At 28.2% G+C, this 17,805-nt stretch overlaps 1 protein-coding gene across 1 annotated transcript in view; it reads right to left on the bottom strand.

The window, feature by feature from the left end:
* Window positions 1–17,419, bottom strand: part of LOC129975623 (neurogenic locus notch homolog protein 1-like) — a 63,980-nt gene extending 46,561 nt beyond the window's left edge. The window contains exons 1-5 of the mRNA XM_056088703.1: window positions 17,169–17,419; window positions 9,782–9,880; window positions 8,015–8,128; window positions 2,569–2,679; window positions 582–692 (exon numbers count right to left, since the gene is read on the bottom strand). Coding sequence (XP_055944678.1) covers window positions 582–692; window positions 2,569–2,679; window positions 8,015–8,128; window positions 9,782–9,880; window positions 17,169–17,361 — 628 coding nt within the window. The 5' untranslated portion in view covers window positions 17,362–17,419. The remainder of the gene's footprint in view (window positions 1–581; window positions 693–2,568; window positions 2,680–8,014; window positions 8,129–9,781; window positions 9,881–17,168) is intronic.
* Between the last annotated feature and the right edge of the window lie 386 nt (window positions 17,420–17,805).

A 17,805-nucleotide genomic window follows, 5' to 3' on the forward strand; every position in this document is an offset into this window, starting at 1 on the left:
AAGGAAAAAAAAAATACAATACTGCGGCATGTTGTTGTCCCGTTCGGAAAATTACTTGTCATGGACCGAACAGCATTTTTCAGCCTTCCTACGCATGCGCTGCTACCTCATAATTAACCGATTGTAAACAAACCTTTACAGTAAATTTGCAGTAAAATCTTATTTTTACAATAAAAATTCATAAAAGTCATTAAACAGAATTCATAAAGTCATTAAACCGATTGAATTCATAAAGTCAAAAAACCGATTCAGAATTCATAAAGTCATTAAACCGATTGAATTCATAAAGTCAAAAAACCGATTCAGAATTCATAAAGTCATTAAACCGATTCAGAATTCATAAAGTCATTAAACCGATTGAATTCATAAAGTCATTAAACCGATTCAGAATTCATAAAGTCATTAAACCGATTGAATTCATAAAGTCATTAAACCGATTGTAAACCCACCTTTACAGTAAATTTGCAGTAAAATCTTATTTTTACAATAAAAATTCATAAAAGTACATACACATCGACTTCTCAAAACTGAATTTATTTAAAGTACTCTTTCGCCTACATAAATCAATGAAATTTTCTTACCTATTTCACAAGTTGGCCCACTGTATGGTTTTATACAATTACAAGCGTAATTCTTTCCTGAAACTGTGCACTTTCCTCCATTCTTGCAAGGATTGGACGAGCATGGAGTAGCTAGAAAAGGCATAACAAACTATATGAAACCAAAACCGAATTGACAATACAAATTAAATACAATAATAATCTAAATTTGAATAGAAAAGAAATATAAATAATATGGAGTATTTCAAATTCAATTTAGTACAAAACTATTGAATGAATCCAGTCAATATATCATGTCATTGTTTACATGAATAAACTAAGGAATATGTATTTATGTACGTGTAGATTTTTATATTTTAAAATAACACAGAATTCGAAAAAGGCATTCATGTTTAGTTTTAACAGTTTTCATTTTTAATTAACATATTAAATTCATGCTCTTCCAATGATCTAACAAGAAAAATACACTATTTTCTTTAAAAATCTGAAAACGATTTGCTTATACTTTTAAAGAAAAGAGGAAACAAATTCACAAACGCCGTCACGTAAATGTGTCAGATTTCGGATTAAATAATAAAAAAATGATTAGATAAGAACCATTTGTAGCCCTTGAAGCATCAATGATTGGATAAAAAAGGCTAACTCGGATTGTCGTATCCAATGTGCGTCATAAGTAATGAAAAGGAAGTATTCAGATATTACCAAAAATATATAACTCTGTATTCGAGGATAATTCTAAATGTTATTTCGTTCTGATTGTTAAGGCACTGTTGATTAAAGATGAAAAAGCAGAACTCTGATTGCCATCCAAGAGTGTGACATGAGCGTGACGAAAGTAGATAATTTTTTTCCATATTTACAAAAATAAAATAAAAAAATAATCTGTCTTGCAAGAGGCTGCGGTATTAAGAAAAAGCTTAAGAGATATCTTCAGTCCTGTTGCAGAAAAGTTTCAACTAAAACGGAAAATTTTCATTTGAAGGAAAATTTGAACGCAGAATCTATAACCCCCAGACGCCGTTTTATAACGCCTTGCTATAACTCCCAGAAAGGCCGTAATGGCCGATGGTAATGTCTCTGTTTCGAAAGAGGAGGAATTCAGGTTCGAGACCCGATTCCATTGGAGAGCCTTCTGTAAGAGGGCCTGGTGCATGTTAAATTCGTCGGGGCCAAATATCCTCCTGCTGTTGTGACTTGGAAGCTTGGAAAAGAAGGTGGGTGCCATTCAGGTGTTTCACCCGTCATCTGACCTCAGTTCAAAATTACGAGGCCCATCCCAAAATAGCCCTGTATTCTTATTATGTATATTTGAAAATTTGTATTAGAGATATAAACACTGTCCCTTTCTAAGGGTTAGTATTTAGATCTCTAATGTATATTTTCAATTTCTCACATTGTAAATTCACTTATTTCGCTTAGAGACACTGATTCTAGCTTTCTGGAATATCAATTTTAGTTTTTTCACAACCATTAAAAAATTCATTTCTCATAAAAAAAAATGGAATTATTTGATATTTTATAAGTTACACAATTTTATATAGAAATTTTAAAAAATATATAAAATTCATGCAAATCATATATTTTTACTTTCCGAGTACATTAAAACTCCAAAGACATATATGATATGAATTACTGTATTGTCTGTTTAAATGGACAATGTTAACATTATTGATGCTCGAATATATACATCTTTTATGTACAAACCTAAGAAATGAGTGAAATAATGGCAGACAACCAATGAGCAAGAATTAATATTATTTACTTCTTTTTTTTATTTCACGATCTCAATTAATATCATTTTTTCTTTTTATTTTATTTCAAGGCCTCGAAATATAAATAATAGAATATAATTATTTATCGGCATGTTGAATTTAAATACATACATGTTTTGATAAAGCTTTTTCTTAGCATTTAGTATAATTTATCGAGTGTATGAACTAAGCAATACATTTCAGATGTATGAAATTATTGCCACTTTACAAAGAGAAAAGAACAGTACTATTCATACCTCTCGTTGTACAATCTTTGCCTGTGTAACTGGAAGTACATATACACTCGTAACCACTTTTTGTATCTTTGCAGGTACCTCCGTTCTTGCATGGATTTTCAGTGCAAGGACCTAAATATTTAATTCAAACATATATGAAAAATGTCACATATAATGAAAATAGGACATATCTAGTTTTTTTTATTCTTATTTCTATAAATTACTTTTTCTGAATGAATGCTTTAGAAAATAAACGTGATTGTCTTTGTTGTCCGTTCATCCTTAATTGAAAATAACTGGGATAAATTAATTTTGAAAGAGGACATGTTAATTCAATTATCTTTTTATACTTTTTAATTGGCCTATTAGAAATATATCTCGGGTATATTAAAAATTAAAGCAATATTGGTCCCTATGAAGCAGTCATTTTATAAACTCAAAAAGCCAATTCTGCTCCATGTTTTCAGGCTGGAGAATAAATCCAAGCGAACAAATTTCATTAAAGTATCATTAAGAAGAGGAAGCAGTGTGAAAAGTCTCCCTAAATCTTTCTCGTATACTCTCTAATAAACATGTCATGCCAAAGGACATCTTACATTTAGGTATTGCAATACCGAACCAAAATTTCAATACCGTTACTCGGTATTTTTGAGATCTTAATATCGGGATACCGGTTTTGATACCGGTATTAGAAATTTTAGAAAAAGAAAGGAAACAAGGTGTTTTTTTGTTTTATTTACCAGTTTTATAAGAGAGTGTAAATATCACAAAAAATAATATGCAACTTATAAATTATAACAGTATATAAAGAATCAAAAAAAGTAATGGAACATCGTATTTATTTAAATCACAAAAAAAGTGTAAATATCACTATTCAGTCTGTGGTACTATTACAAATTTTTGAAATGTGATCTTAAAAAACTTAATGCGTCAATTGTACTGTCATTAAGCCTCGAAAGTAATTTTGTGTAAAAATGACCAACTTTCGAAAACGGTCTTTCGGTATCTACGCTAGTTGGTGATACTGTTAGTAATACGCGATATACTTTTCCCAAGTATTTACCACTAAATCCCTCATCTTCAAATAAATCAATTACTCGTCGGATGGTTTTGGATATAGCTGATTTCTGTATTGTATTTTGGTTCATTAAATTTTTTTTATTTATCGCTAATTCTAATCTTTGTGCAAGAGACAATCCTTTTCACTATCGACATTTAGTATCATCATAATCTTCGATAAGTGAACCCAATTCTTCTGAATGCGGACAGGTTTGTGGGTAAAAAATTGTAAGAAAATTTACTTTAAATTTAATCAGATTTGAATTGATTATTTTCTTTTCTTCTTTTTCATTTTTAAAATCTTTATAATTATGTAAATACCATAAGACATTTTCTATTTCGGTATGCCTTTCTTCTTCAGATAGTGATGTGTGCTGTTCTTTTATGATTGCAACATGAAATGTATTGTTGCATTAGCTGTTAATAAATTAAAATCTCTCCGACAAAATGCCTCTATAGTCAGTTTTATTGGAAGTAGAGTTGATATAGTTCTGGATATTAAGTCGAATTCACTGTCTGAAAAATTAATTTACAGGTTTAAGTCGATTATTGATTTTTTGATTGGATTTCTAAATTTCAAAAATCGTTCCATCATTAGGAGTAAACTGTTCCAACGTGTCTTAGAATCTATTATTAACATATATTCTGTTTTATTTTCAGTTAGTATATATTTTTGTAATATGGCATTTTTTGTAGGGAAAAGTTTAAATATCTTAACAATTTTTCGAACTTTATAAATTATAGGAAGCAATTCTTGATGGGTTAATATTTCATCCTCATTAGCAATATATTCTTCCACAATTACATGGTCATTATCTTCATTGTCAATATCACTCTCATTCTTACTCTCTTCAATGTCGGAATCCGGAGTTTCTATATCCACAGTATTTGGATTCTTCTGTTCTTTATTTTTTTGGTATAATGCATCTATTACTCCTAATTGAATTCCATGAGCATAGCACAATTACTGATTTGCACCAATCAACTTTCCAACTTTTTTCATAACTGTTGCTCCATTAGTCGTTATGGATATAATATCTTCTTTCAAGGATAATCCATGTTTCGCTAATTTAGATTTAAGCAATTAATTAAGCCATTTATTAGCTAATTAATTTCACCCGTTAGGAAGACATAAAAACAAAAACGTATACTATTTTGCTATGTTGGCGATCCCTCAACATATAGTGGAGACAATTTTAAAAATGTCTAGTAAATACCGAAAAACCGGTATTTAAACTTGTGAATACTGGTATTACAAAATTGTAAAATGGCTCAAAATACCGGTATTCGGTATCCCGGTATTGAAATCCCTACTTACATTGTATTTACATACAATAGTTACGAAATATTAACCATTGCATGAATGTAGCGTTTTCACTGAATCTATCGTGCCATCCTTGGCGAGTAATTTGGCGATTAATACCTGGCATACATTAATATTATGCAAAAATGGAATTTCGGGTTTAGATATGTTTTTACCAACCGATTGTAATCAAAATTTAGCACAGAGCTAAAAATAAGTCACAAAATTACTCACCTGCTTTATATATTTAATTCATTCCGTTTTTAATTTAACTCGTTTTTTTACTTCTGAAAGTATAGACTGACAGACAATTAACCTAATGTTGGATTTTGCTCATATTTGACAAGTATCTACATTATAGTTGTTGAATCTTTCCTCGAATCTCATCTATTTTGCTCTCTTCTTTTAGTAATCATCGTGCTAACTTGCATTCGAACAGGTGGACAGACGAACTTCCTCTGAGCAGAATTTACACAAAATTTAAAAGAAATCTATAAATTTGGTATAAAGACCGTATACCAAATTTCTTGTCGTCTTGCTCAAAGTGTTTTTGAGTTGCCGTTGTCATAAACAGACAGACGGACATTTTTCAAAAAGGTTCTTTTCGAGAGGAGAAAATGGTAGTCAAAATATTGTTTGAATTTTTTGACGATTACTATACTTTCTCTACACTATGCATACGAGAAAGTAAAGAAGCATTTTGAAGTTTCGATAACGCAAATGTGCAAAATGCAAAGAACTATCTGAGTGACATTTTTAAAAGGAGATATTTCGATAACTTTGCTTCATTGTGAAACATTTTGGCTGTACCTAAATATTTTTTTTAGTTGAAATATTTCAAATGTCTAGCATTTCCTAAGAATTTGGAAAAGGAAAATTGTGACTGCAGTGCAAGAAAGAAATGATATTCTTGAAAGAAGGAATAGTTTTATATTGAATTACCTTGTCTTTTAATCATTTGAAATGTTTTTATGATAACCGTATTAAAAAATTAAAAATATTTTTAATAAAACCTTATTTTAGATTTAAATATTGATTGCTAGAATTTATTCCAAAAATAGGAATGGCTTCTCAACCAAATGGTCAGCCAGCCTCTATGGTGAAGGGCATTATGCTGTTTAGTTAGAATATCATGAGCAATTCCAAAAATGGGAATGGCTTCTCAACCAAATGGTCAGTCAGCCTCTATGGTGAAGGGCATTATGCTGTTTAATTAGACTATCATGATAAAATCCTAAGTAACACAAAACGTTCTGAAACACTGTTACAAGATCTTCAAGTTATTCATCTTCATTCAAGATATTGAACGAATCCGTGCAGATAGATCAGTCCATTTTGTACTGACCTTGAATCATGGGGTAAGTACAAAAAGGGGTATAAAGATACAGTACTTTAAAAGTATATAATTATTTTACAAATCATATTTGTATAACCGTTTTAAAAGCTCTAACATTCTGGTGCAAATTTTAAGGACTCATAGCATTCAAAAAAGAGGGGGGAAATGTCACTTTGGGGGAAAAAGTGAAATATCACCTGCCCATTCTTTTAGAAGCGAAAAGAAAAGACACACACACACACACACACATACATATATATATATATATATATATATATATATATATATATATATATATATATATATATATATATATATATATATATATATATATATATGCACACACAATATAATAGTATATGAAGATATTTTTGTCAGAAAAGTAGTTTCAGTTAATTTATTCTGTTCTAATTGCATGTTATTTTTAATATCAGAATGGTATTTAAATTCTTATTTTTAACATAACTGTTTTTTTTATACAAGAAAATTGAAGCAGAGTTCTGAGAGGCCTCATTATAAACAAAGTCGCCATTTGAATCTGTTTAGAAGTTAAGATAAAAGGGTTCGAACTATAACGAAGAATCTTTTTAATGTTAATAAAGGACTGTAACTCTTTAAGAATGAATAATCAAATTTATAAAGTTATAAAATATATCATATATTAGAGCAGGAAAAATGGATACTTCAAAACTTTGGATTCATCAAAAATTCATCATTTTCTTCTATATATGTTTAAAAAATATATTAAATGGCAAATACAATTGAGAAATGTAATTAATTTGAAGCGTAAAAAAAATTCCATGAATTTTTATTTCTTCGGTTCTCATATATTTAAGAAATCTTTAAAAAATTAAATGTAGAAGCTAAATCGCATAAATTTGGCGTATCAAAAAGTATGCATTTCTAATGTATGTTTGTATTGGGTTGTTATAAGTTTATTAGGGCTAAAAGCTAAAAGTTATTTTTCTAACCATATAAATTATTGTTACTTAATTGTTCGGAGTTTTCAGCTCCTGCACTCTCTATATCACTAACATTCCAATGTTCATATATTTAATTGTCTAATATTAAAATCCATCTGCGCAAAAAAAAAAAAAAAAAAAAAAAATCCATTTTTAACTTAAATCACAATTTCTTTTTATGATTTATCTGAAAATCTGTATTTTAAAATTCTCAATATAGCTTTTATTTTCTATTTACGATTATCAAAACGAAATGAAAGGCATTTTATTGCAACTTAACTACTGAATATGGAGCTACGGGCAACACTGCAAACAAGCACTTTTCATTATTTTTACTTCGATTTTTCAAAGATTTATTGCATGCATTTATTCTTTATTTCCTATAGAAAATATCAGATATTACTTTGAAATATCTTCCAATGTAAACCTTTTCTTTTTTGATAGCATTGTGGGAAATTTAAAAAAAAAATGAATTACTGTTTTAATTTTTCTTTCATGTTTTAATTTCTGAAATTAAATGCATGGAAATAATTTAATAATTTGACAAATATTAACTGATAAAAGTATCTTTAAGTACTTTAAAATGCAATTTCCATTTTTAAGACTGAATAAATATTGAAATTTGTTAATATCGGTATAACACACGAAAATCAAACTTCATTCCTAATATTTTTGTGGTGCAAAACGAAAGTCAGTAAAAATAAAGTCTCTAATTAATACTCCCCAATGAATTTGAAGTCCTTCATATAAAAAGAATTCCTCCATAGGACCGATTCTCTATTCACTAATTATAAATGCATAACCTACCTACGCACTTTTCATTCTCTTCTTTATATCCTGGTTTGCATAGACATACTTTTTTAGATGAAAACCACCCTGTTGATACCCAGATACAATTTGAATCTGGCCCGCATCCACAAGCTGAAAATACAAGTGAAACGGAAAGAATTTCAGTTTGGAAAATATATGCAATAAAATGTTTCTTATACATTGTGTCCAAAAATGCAGATTGTGGTTCTAAAAATGGTTGTGCCTAGATTTTACATGGAAGTTGTTATACTTGTAAATGTAGATCTATTTCTTAGCCCTTCTGATAGACAGTTTTGTTAAGTTAGGATTTCTTTCAAAAGGACACTTGAAAAAACTATACGCAATGATCCTGTCTACTCCTAGTAAGATCTCATTTCTAAATTATTGCAAAAATAATGATGCTAAACATTCTGGAATTTTCAAAATGTACATTATTCCATGAAACCCCAACGATGTTTCTGTTTTGAGAATTTTATGAAAAAATATCTACAACATCTACTGTCATTAAAAATTGTCACTATCGACTACATCTACTTTTACTGTAATATTCCATCTGATTAGTCATTAATTCTACTTTTTGAAATCCCACTTTCACTTTAAGTTTACTTGAATGAATGCATAATCTATAATACAAAAAATTCTGTTTACCGTATTTTCTAGTTAGAAGAGATTTTTTTTTTCTGATAGCTAACATTTTAACTAACATTTTATAAGCCAATCTAAAAATAGAAAGATAAAATATATTAAATTCTTTCGACTGCGAAATAGTTCTATGCATTCTATTATAAATGCAAATGGATCACTTTCAATTAAAACATTTTAAAGTAATTAAATCTCTATATAAAATATAGTTGGTGTGAATATTCTTTTGTCAGAAAGGACTGAAATGTACATTAATAAAATATACATTTAAAATATCAAAAGGTGCTACTCTGTTTCAAAAAGAAAATTTGTGACAAATATAAAATTCTTATTTAAACGGATGGCATTCTTCTAAAGACGAATTTCTTTTCTTTGCATCTGGCGATGAATCAATTTTAGGTTAGGTAAAGGGCCTAAAAAAGACAAATACGAAAAAAAAATGAAAAAATTTTATATAGCATATGCTTATTTAACTTTTTATACGGGTATTCAAGCTTTTAAAGAGGAAGATTTGTAATCCAATCTTTTCATTCAATAATATAAAATAGAGATTAGACAATGCGCAATTTTAATATTTTCATAATTAATTTTACTGTTTAATATTTAATGTTTTTGAATTTAATTATCTATCAGTTAATATTTAGCTTATTTTTTTAAAGATAAATAACATCACTTGATAATGGATTTGAAAAAAAAATTAATATACTACTGAAAGAGTGTTTTTAAATTATGCTTTTATTCATTTCATATGCTTTGAAACAATCATAAAATGTATTACAAATTTTGCTGAAATTCTTTTACAACTCTTTTTTCTGAAATTACCCCATCTTTATGTTGGAATTCTTCAATAATTTTGCATCCACTCTTAACGTTTATTTGTGATATAATGGGTGTGTAAAACTACTATTATAAAATAAAAGCATTGCTAATCTATCTAATAAAAAATCGCTCACAAAATAAAGATTTTGTAGTATTAATTCTCAGTGTGCAGATGTATTTTACAAAAAAAAAACGAATTTATCAAAATTTACATTTAAAATGATATATATATTAAATTATTAAACAACAGTTTATAATGATTGAAATCTCTTTCTAGTTTGCTACAAAATTGAGAAAGTATACCTTTGCAATTGGACCTGGTGTAATTGCCAAATCCAGGATTACACTTGCAAACTACTTTTCCGTCTTCTTCTACACATTTTCCATTCTTACAATCGCAATCTGAAAGGAAAAGCAGCCAAAAAAAAAGTGTTAGAAAAAACTGGGGAATCTAATGTTCCTTTTCATTCTGAAATTCTTTCTCGAAATATAATTTCTTAAAAAATGCCTAGAAATACAGTTTTTCTTTCCTATCACTTTCTGAAAAGCTCAATTTGGAGCATTTATTAGAAGCATTTTAAAATTATCTATAAAACATATATTACTATATTTTAATTAATTAAATATGTAATTAAATAAGTAGTTTAAATATATAGGAATAATAGGTTATTACGGTTCTTCATTTTTCAAAAAAAATATTTAATTATTAAAAACTAATGAAACACTAGTACATAATAAATCAACAATAAGTAAATAAAACAATATGTTTGAAGCGGAACTCGTCAGATATTTTTCGTTGAACAAGCATTATCAGAATTTATAGCTAATGTATTCGGTTTAATCCATATTGACCTTTCATTACTGTTTCATGTTACCCACACTCGCACACACACACACATATATATATATTTGTAAAACTGTCTCTCTTTATATATATTATTATTATTATATATTTATATATATAAAAAATTTCTGACTTGGTTATGGCCGAAAAATGGGAATTAACAAACTTTGAATGCGTAATGGTAATTATAGCTAGAAGCATGGGACAGTCCGTTTCGGAAATCGTTTGAGAACAGGATTTGTTGTGGCCGACTGCTGTCTTTAACATAATCCATCCATATTACCTACACATTTTCCGAATTGGCATCGTCCTCGAGGCAGTTGGCACTGAGCCACAGGTGGCCACCTCTGACCTTCCTCCTTATCACCTACATTTGTTACAAGAAGAGCGGGTCAACTCTTCGAGAAAACCTTCTCAAAATCATCTCTATTCCCCCCAAATGTGCGTTCCGCAACGGAAGAAAGGCAAACACTTTTAAACTTTAAATTTTTGTCAAAAAAAAAAAATGTCAATCTTTCGGTATTTTAAGAATTTCTGGCACCATTAGTACAGAGTTCAAGTCATTATTTTCAACTTTAAAACTCTGTCCTAGTTCTGAGACTTTAATGCTTTCATTTAAATAATGGTAAACAGTACATACTCCTCCGCAGATGCATTTATTTTCCTGCATTCTTCCACGCGTATAACATACTATTGTTCACAGCACAGTGGCCGACACATTGCACTTAATTCCTGAGAGCAGCAACTTGTTCGTAGAATTATCAGTGTTAATAAACAGGTAGCACTACTTGAAATAACCGTAAGAATTGATGTGTGATATATGACGGACATGTCTGTTAGGGCAGTGTGGCGAAATTAATATCTTCTGCCATAGTTTAATGGGTTATGGCATCAAAAGATAACCTCTGCGTTTACTAAAAGCACAACATCACCTGCAGCACTCTCCTGGATTCGTTTCCTAATCGGTTGGACCCTAGACGGCTGAAAAAACTGTGACTTTGTCGTATGAGCCATGATTTCAGTTGGTAAAATCAGATGTAGGGTTCGAGTGTGGCACAGATCTCGCGAAATCATGGATACAAGTTGTCAACAAGGCTCTATGCAAGCTTATAATTGCGTTCGCTGTTTTGACATTGAGTTGCCTGGATCCACGGGTCCTAAGTGACTTTATTTTTCGTCAACGCTTGTAATATTTTTGGATAAAAATATCTTTAATTATTATTTAATTAGAATTATTTTAAATATAATATTGAAGAGTTTTGGAATCTCAATTTGTAATTCTTAATCTTACTCAATGTAAATAAAGTCTTAAACCTTATTTACACAAATAAATTTAAAAATGGAGCTTTTGTTTAGCTTTTTTTAATAAAAATAGCTTGTTTGGAAAATAGATTTGCGAGGTCCAAGTCAGCGAGATAATAACATTGTGCATTAAAATATCCAGTATTGTCGTTTTATTATCTCTTTAAAATTAATCTTTGTCTTCATACGATTTTTATGTCTATATAAGAAATATTAAATGCCAACTAAAAACTTAAAAGCCTTCTTTCTGATTTTTGAGTGCATTTCAATAAAACTATTTCATTCCAAATCTGAAGCTTGCATGCTATCAATTGGATAAAAAAAATTATCTTACGGTGAAGTGTTTCCTATTGAAAATTTTTAAGAAAGATAATTTTGAAGACTCGTTTATCATGAAAAGATTTTATTTGCTTGCGAAATGTTTAGTTTAGAAGTCAACATGCCATTCAAATAAGATGAATTTTTAAGAAAAGCATTTGTTACCTGTACCACAATTTTCAGATATAATGCATGAAAGGGTCAATTTTAATATGCTTTTATTTTTAACAGAATATTTTCATTGAATTAATTTTTAATGTTATAATGCTCATTCATATTACTGGCATCTTCAAAATGTAACAATTTATAATTAAGTTAGAATAGAAACAAGATACTAATTTTATATGTTTTACATATTGTTTTTGGAGTAAAAATCCATACTTCTAACGTCGATATAATTATAAATATTTTTTTTACAAACAGTCTTCTTTTACTGTCGTGTCACATATAAGTGCAACAACCAATCGTTAAAAATTTTTATTGAAATTCACTTCGGTCCATTGAGTCTCAAGATACTATGGGGATTTAAGATTGCATTTGATCTACCTCGCATTTAACTCAGTCAGTAGTTGCTAATGAGTACTCCAGGCAAGTAAACATTCGAAATATAAACACTGATTTATTTTAGAGAATTTTGCACAATAACAATTATACGATAATAATATGACTTAACAATTCAACCAGATAAAAATATATAGGTATAATGATAGATAGATCTATAATAATACAACTCATATGATAATTACAATTACAAGGAATTTTGGTGAGCTAGCATTCGGAATTTTTCACAATTACGAATGAAAAAATGAAGGAGCCACAATAAAGGATCGCTCTTCTGCTTCGATCGGCGTAACAAATATACCGTTTTAAAAATGTTGCGATAAACTAAACGATGGTATAACCGAAATTTTCTTAGGGGGTTGTCTACATATTTAAAACTGTGCTGAACTCGGAAATTTCCTATGGCAACGCCCTTTTTTATGCTATGAATAAATTCCCCTTGTAAAATTACCCAGAGTACAGTGTTTCGTTACTCTACCAAGATTTCGTTGAGAGATATTTGAAATTTGCTGTTAATGATTTCCGCATTTGTAGAAGTAATATTTAAATATTCTCTGAATGTCAACAATAATATTTTTTATTTTTGTGAAATTTTAAAATATTTGCAAAATTAAAATCTACATTTAAAATCGATTGTTATTGATGCGTGGCAAAATATTTAAAGTAAAAATTTCTGAGTTATTTTTTTTTCTACTCAAAGATATGTGAAAGAATATTGAAAGTTTTAAAATGCACTGGGTGCTGCTGTGCTTTAAGCATTAAAATGGAAAGTTTTGTTGCATGAGCAAAAGAAAGGTAATTCATTATAGTTTTTATTGTTTAAAGGAAATATGAGAGGTAGAATAATCTTAATAAGATCTTAATTAAATAAGACGGAATAATATTTAATAGGATATAAATTTTAGTGTTAAAATTAATAACTCTCAGATAAATCTAGAGAAAAAATTAACTGATTTTTAATTAATTAATTAATTTATTTTTGCTTTTTTCATGTATATCTTTAGCAGTATATATTATTCCTATTATCAAAGCTCATTTCTCATAATCCCATGTAGCTCTGCCTGTTGCTCCATATTGTACAATATTGTGCGACATTATATGATATTAATCAATATTCAACACTATTATACAATATTGTGAATATTGATCAATACAATATTGTACAATATTTGAGTGCTACTAAGCAATATATATGAAATGATGAATTATTTTGCTTCCTGCTTTTAAAAATGTCATGCATTTTATTCACTGATTAATGCAAATCAGACTTTTTCCATGATTTATCGGCTGGGCGCTGAAGCAGAATTACTTGAAAAATCGCGGTTTATATAAGTGATATCAAATGAAAAAGGCAGCCTATATTTTATAAATGTTAATAGTTTAAAAATGATTTTAATTAACAATATTTTGTTTAAAAATTTAAATAAAAAAATAAACATTTTTTTTTTTATATTTAAAAAATAAACAATTTTTGTTTAAAAAATATACTTATCAAGAGAAGTTTTATTTCCTAAGAAGACTATTCTTTTCGACTCTTAAACAGATTTAAATTCATAATTTTGAAATTTTATTTAAATTATTGTCTTTTATTTAAATATGAAGTAAAAATATATAATTTTAAATTGGCAAAAATAGTTGCAAACTTAAATATTAATTAATACTACTTGAATTAAATGTAATGGGAATTTTTCGGGTTTTATGTTCGTTTCTGTATACTTCGCTTCGCATAGTATAAAAGTAAGATACATTTTGAATTGAAGAATGAATGCTAAATGCATTACTCAATAAAATATTGTTTAATGATTTTTCTAATTCCTTTTATTAACACATACAATATTGAAATAATTACAATTTCGACAGATTAATTTTATGAAATTGCAGAAGCTTTTGTAAGAAATATTGAGCACATAAACAAATAACAATACATTTAAAAAACGCAAATGGTTATTTTTAATACATTTAACATTTGACATTTTTAATACATTTACAAATAACAATACATTTAAAAAACGAAAATGGTTCTTTTTAAAATTCAAATTGTGGCATTTTTTCTGCATTATTATAAAGAGAAATAATTTGGTCAATACGTTTGCAAAGTTAAATTTTGAAAATCTTAAAAGTATTTACTTGAAAATAAAATTTTAGCTCTTCAATAATTTCTTATATTTCCTACGTGACATTCTATGTAAAAATTCTAGCTTGCCACAAAAATAAGATCTATCTTCCACATTTAAAAGAAGCTACTATAAGTAAACACTTGGCATTGGAAATCATATTTTTTATATAATTCTTGCCTCTGATGAAATCTTACATATGTTATTACATTATAATATGAAAAATGGTATTTGAAAAGTTCCTTAAAAAAATGGGCTTGTCTTTAGGTGCACGCCCAAATTTAAATGTGTTGCCATTTAAAAATTTTCATATTGTAATTTGAATTTTTTTTTGGATATAAAAATTTACTTTTTAATGATACATGTATGTGCAAAATGGGTAGAATACTTTCTATTTCCTTAACAAAAGAAATTTAATAACTACATTTTTTTAAAACATAAATTTAAAAAATAAGAAAATTTTATTTTAACATAAGGGCAAAATTTTATTAGCTCATAATTTCAAAACGACTAGACCTCATCTAATGAAATTTTAATCCCTGGAAGAACTTTTGATATCGTTTAAAATTGCATGAAAAAATAAATATTTGAAAATTTTAAATACATTCTTATTTGAATATGCCCCTAGGGAAGTATATATGCCCCTTAGGAAGTTTTTAATTCAAAAATGTTTAAGCGCACTTTAATTCTTTTCGAATGATACTTTTTTTACGATCGTTTAACCCTTAACTGGGGACGTGAGGTCTGTGAGACCGCTAGCGATGGATTTTCTGTCACCCCTATTCTATTTTTAGCTCAATTGAATGGATTGACCCTGTAGCTTCCTGTTTTATGACCTTGAATGCACTTGCACTTTTTCAACCGATTTCAGCAGATGCTTTTTAAAATAATTCAGTCATTTCTTCGAGTGCGGTCTCTGAGACCGCATCTCCCTGTTAGTGTCCCAGTGATAAACAAGGCTTAGCAGATGGTGCTAAAATTTGGCCCCCAAAATATCATCCAGTTTACTGATCCTATTATGAAGCAGTGCTCCAGACACTTTTAAATGAAGAATAAAGTGATTTTAGTGATAAGGATAATTGTACAGAAGAGTTTTTCAATGAATGTTCGCATTCAACTGATTTTCATATGTATGTTCAAACATAATTAATTTTTCTAGTGACAATGTATGTTGAAAAAATTATAAAATATATTAATATACCAAGAGATATGTATACAGAATTTATAGGTTGATCTTTAAAATAGTTCTTAACCTGTATGTTTAAAATGCCCTAGAAAACCGTGTTATGAGTCACACAAACCGATAAAAAAAGGCCAAATTTACACATAGTCAATTTTTTTATTTTTCATATAATTGTTGAATTTTACATTATATTGTCTCCTATATACTTTAATATACAGTAAAAATAAATTTGATTTAAAAAGTAAAAAGTAATATGGTTTTACAAGAATATTATTTATTGTAACATGTAATCTGAAAAGAAAAGGTATGTTCCAGCGCATTTACTTTTTTCAATGATAATATATTTTGAAAAATTTCTAAAACATATTTGTATATCAAAAACAAAATATATTTGCAAAATATATTGGCAGTTTTTCATACTAATATATTCATTAGAAAATTTAATTTGAGTGTAAATAAAATGCGGTCTTGTAGACCGCCCCTCCCCAGTTAAGTCCTAAAATTTAATCTCCCAGTTAAGGGTCAATAAACGTTTCCAGAATAAAGTCTTGAATAACTCCTTAACTTTTTCCGGGACAGTATATAAGACTTATGAACTTTGTCACGTATTCGGGGTTAGGAGCATTGCAATCGCAATAGATGCTGAAGCCGGAACTATTGAGTTAGTAATCCATCATGGATAATGTATGAAAGTTTTTATTATTTCGCTCGAAATCTAATCTACAAAATCATTGTTTAATGCAAAAGATGGACTAACTTATCTTTCAGTATAAAATTTTATTCAGATTTTTAATTATTGAATGTCCCTTTGATCAAATCAATTTCTTTTGGTTCATACCTACCATTCAATGCGAGTTAGTTAGAAATAATCGATTACTTTTAAACCTTTCACTCTATTGCTTCTTTTTTCTTTGTGGAAATGTTTCCGTTAAATCTATTAAAAACAGAACTAGAATTTTTACAGACACTGATAGATGGCTTCATTGTTCAAATACCATTTTATAAAATGAATTGTCTTTAATAGAATCCCGAAGAATAATTTTCGGCCAAATAAAAGAAAGAATTCTTAAGAATGATCAAAACATAACAATTTATTTAATAAAAAAGATAAAAACAGATTTGAAGAATTATTAGACTTCAGTTTCTTAAACAAACGAGCAAATTTCTATTGGAACCATTATATTTTCTTTATGAATGCAGGTGAGTTTAATAATAAAACTAATTTTATTGCACAATCTCGAACAAAGTTGATAATGTCTAAACTGTAACGATTAATAAAATAATTTGAAATTATTTCAGACAGTATATATACAATATACATTTCATAGACATATTAAAATGAATGCTATAGATTCAAATTTTTACTACCTGCATTATTTGGAAGCTGGTCTTCAAACATACGATTCACCTGAATGCTAGTTTCGTTGTTGAAACTGAAACGGGTTTCATCAGGAAATCGATCTTGGGACTCAAGTGTTGCAGTTAATCCATATTGAGATAAATACAATAATGCTAATATGATGAGAAGATATTTCATATTCATTTCGAATTTGAAAAACATTACTATATTCGAAACTATAAATCTATGAAACTCAAACAAATTATGAACCTCTTCTAACTCTGAGAGTGTTATCAATAATGTCTTACCATTATCTTTCCCTTATCTTTCGACAATATTTATCACAAATCTATTTCTCTTTTCCACTTTGATTCGATTTCATATGATTTATCACATAGAAGACGTTCAATCGAGAAGCTTTCCTTTTCAGACTGAATTATTATTTTTTTAAAAATCTCTAATGAAACAAACCTTTTAGGGATGTTTTAGTCAAAAACTTATTCAAAATGCTTCCATTAATATTTTCAAAAAGGAATTTTAAGCAATTCTATTAAAATTTATAAACATTTTGATACTATACCACTAAAATCAGCCGAAACTTTTGACATAAATTGAATATTAATAGACATTTTTCAATGGCTTCCTTGCGTGGCCTTTTTAAATTGG

This window comes from Argiope bruennichi, chromosome 7, assembly GCF_947563725.1.
Source record: "Argiope bruennichi chromosome 7, qqArgBrue1.1, whole genome shotgun sequence".
In the NCBI taxonomy this organism is placed as follows: domain Eukaryota; kingdom Metazoa; phylum Arthropoda; class Arachnida; order Araneae; family Araneidae; genus Argiope; species Argiope bruennichi.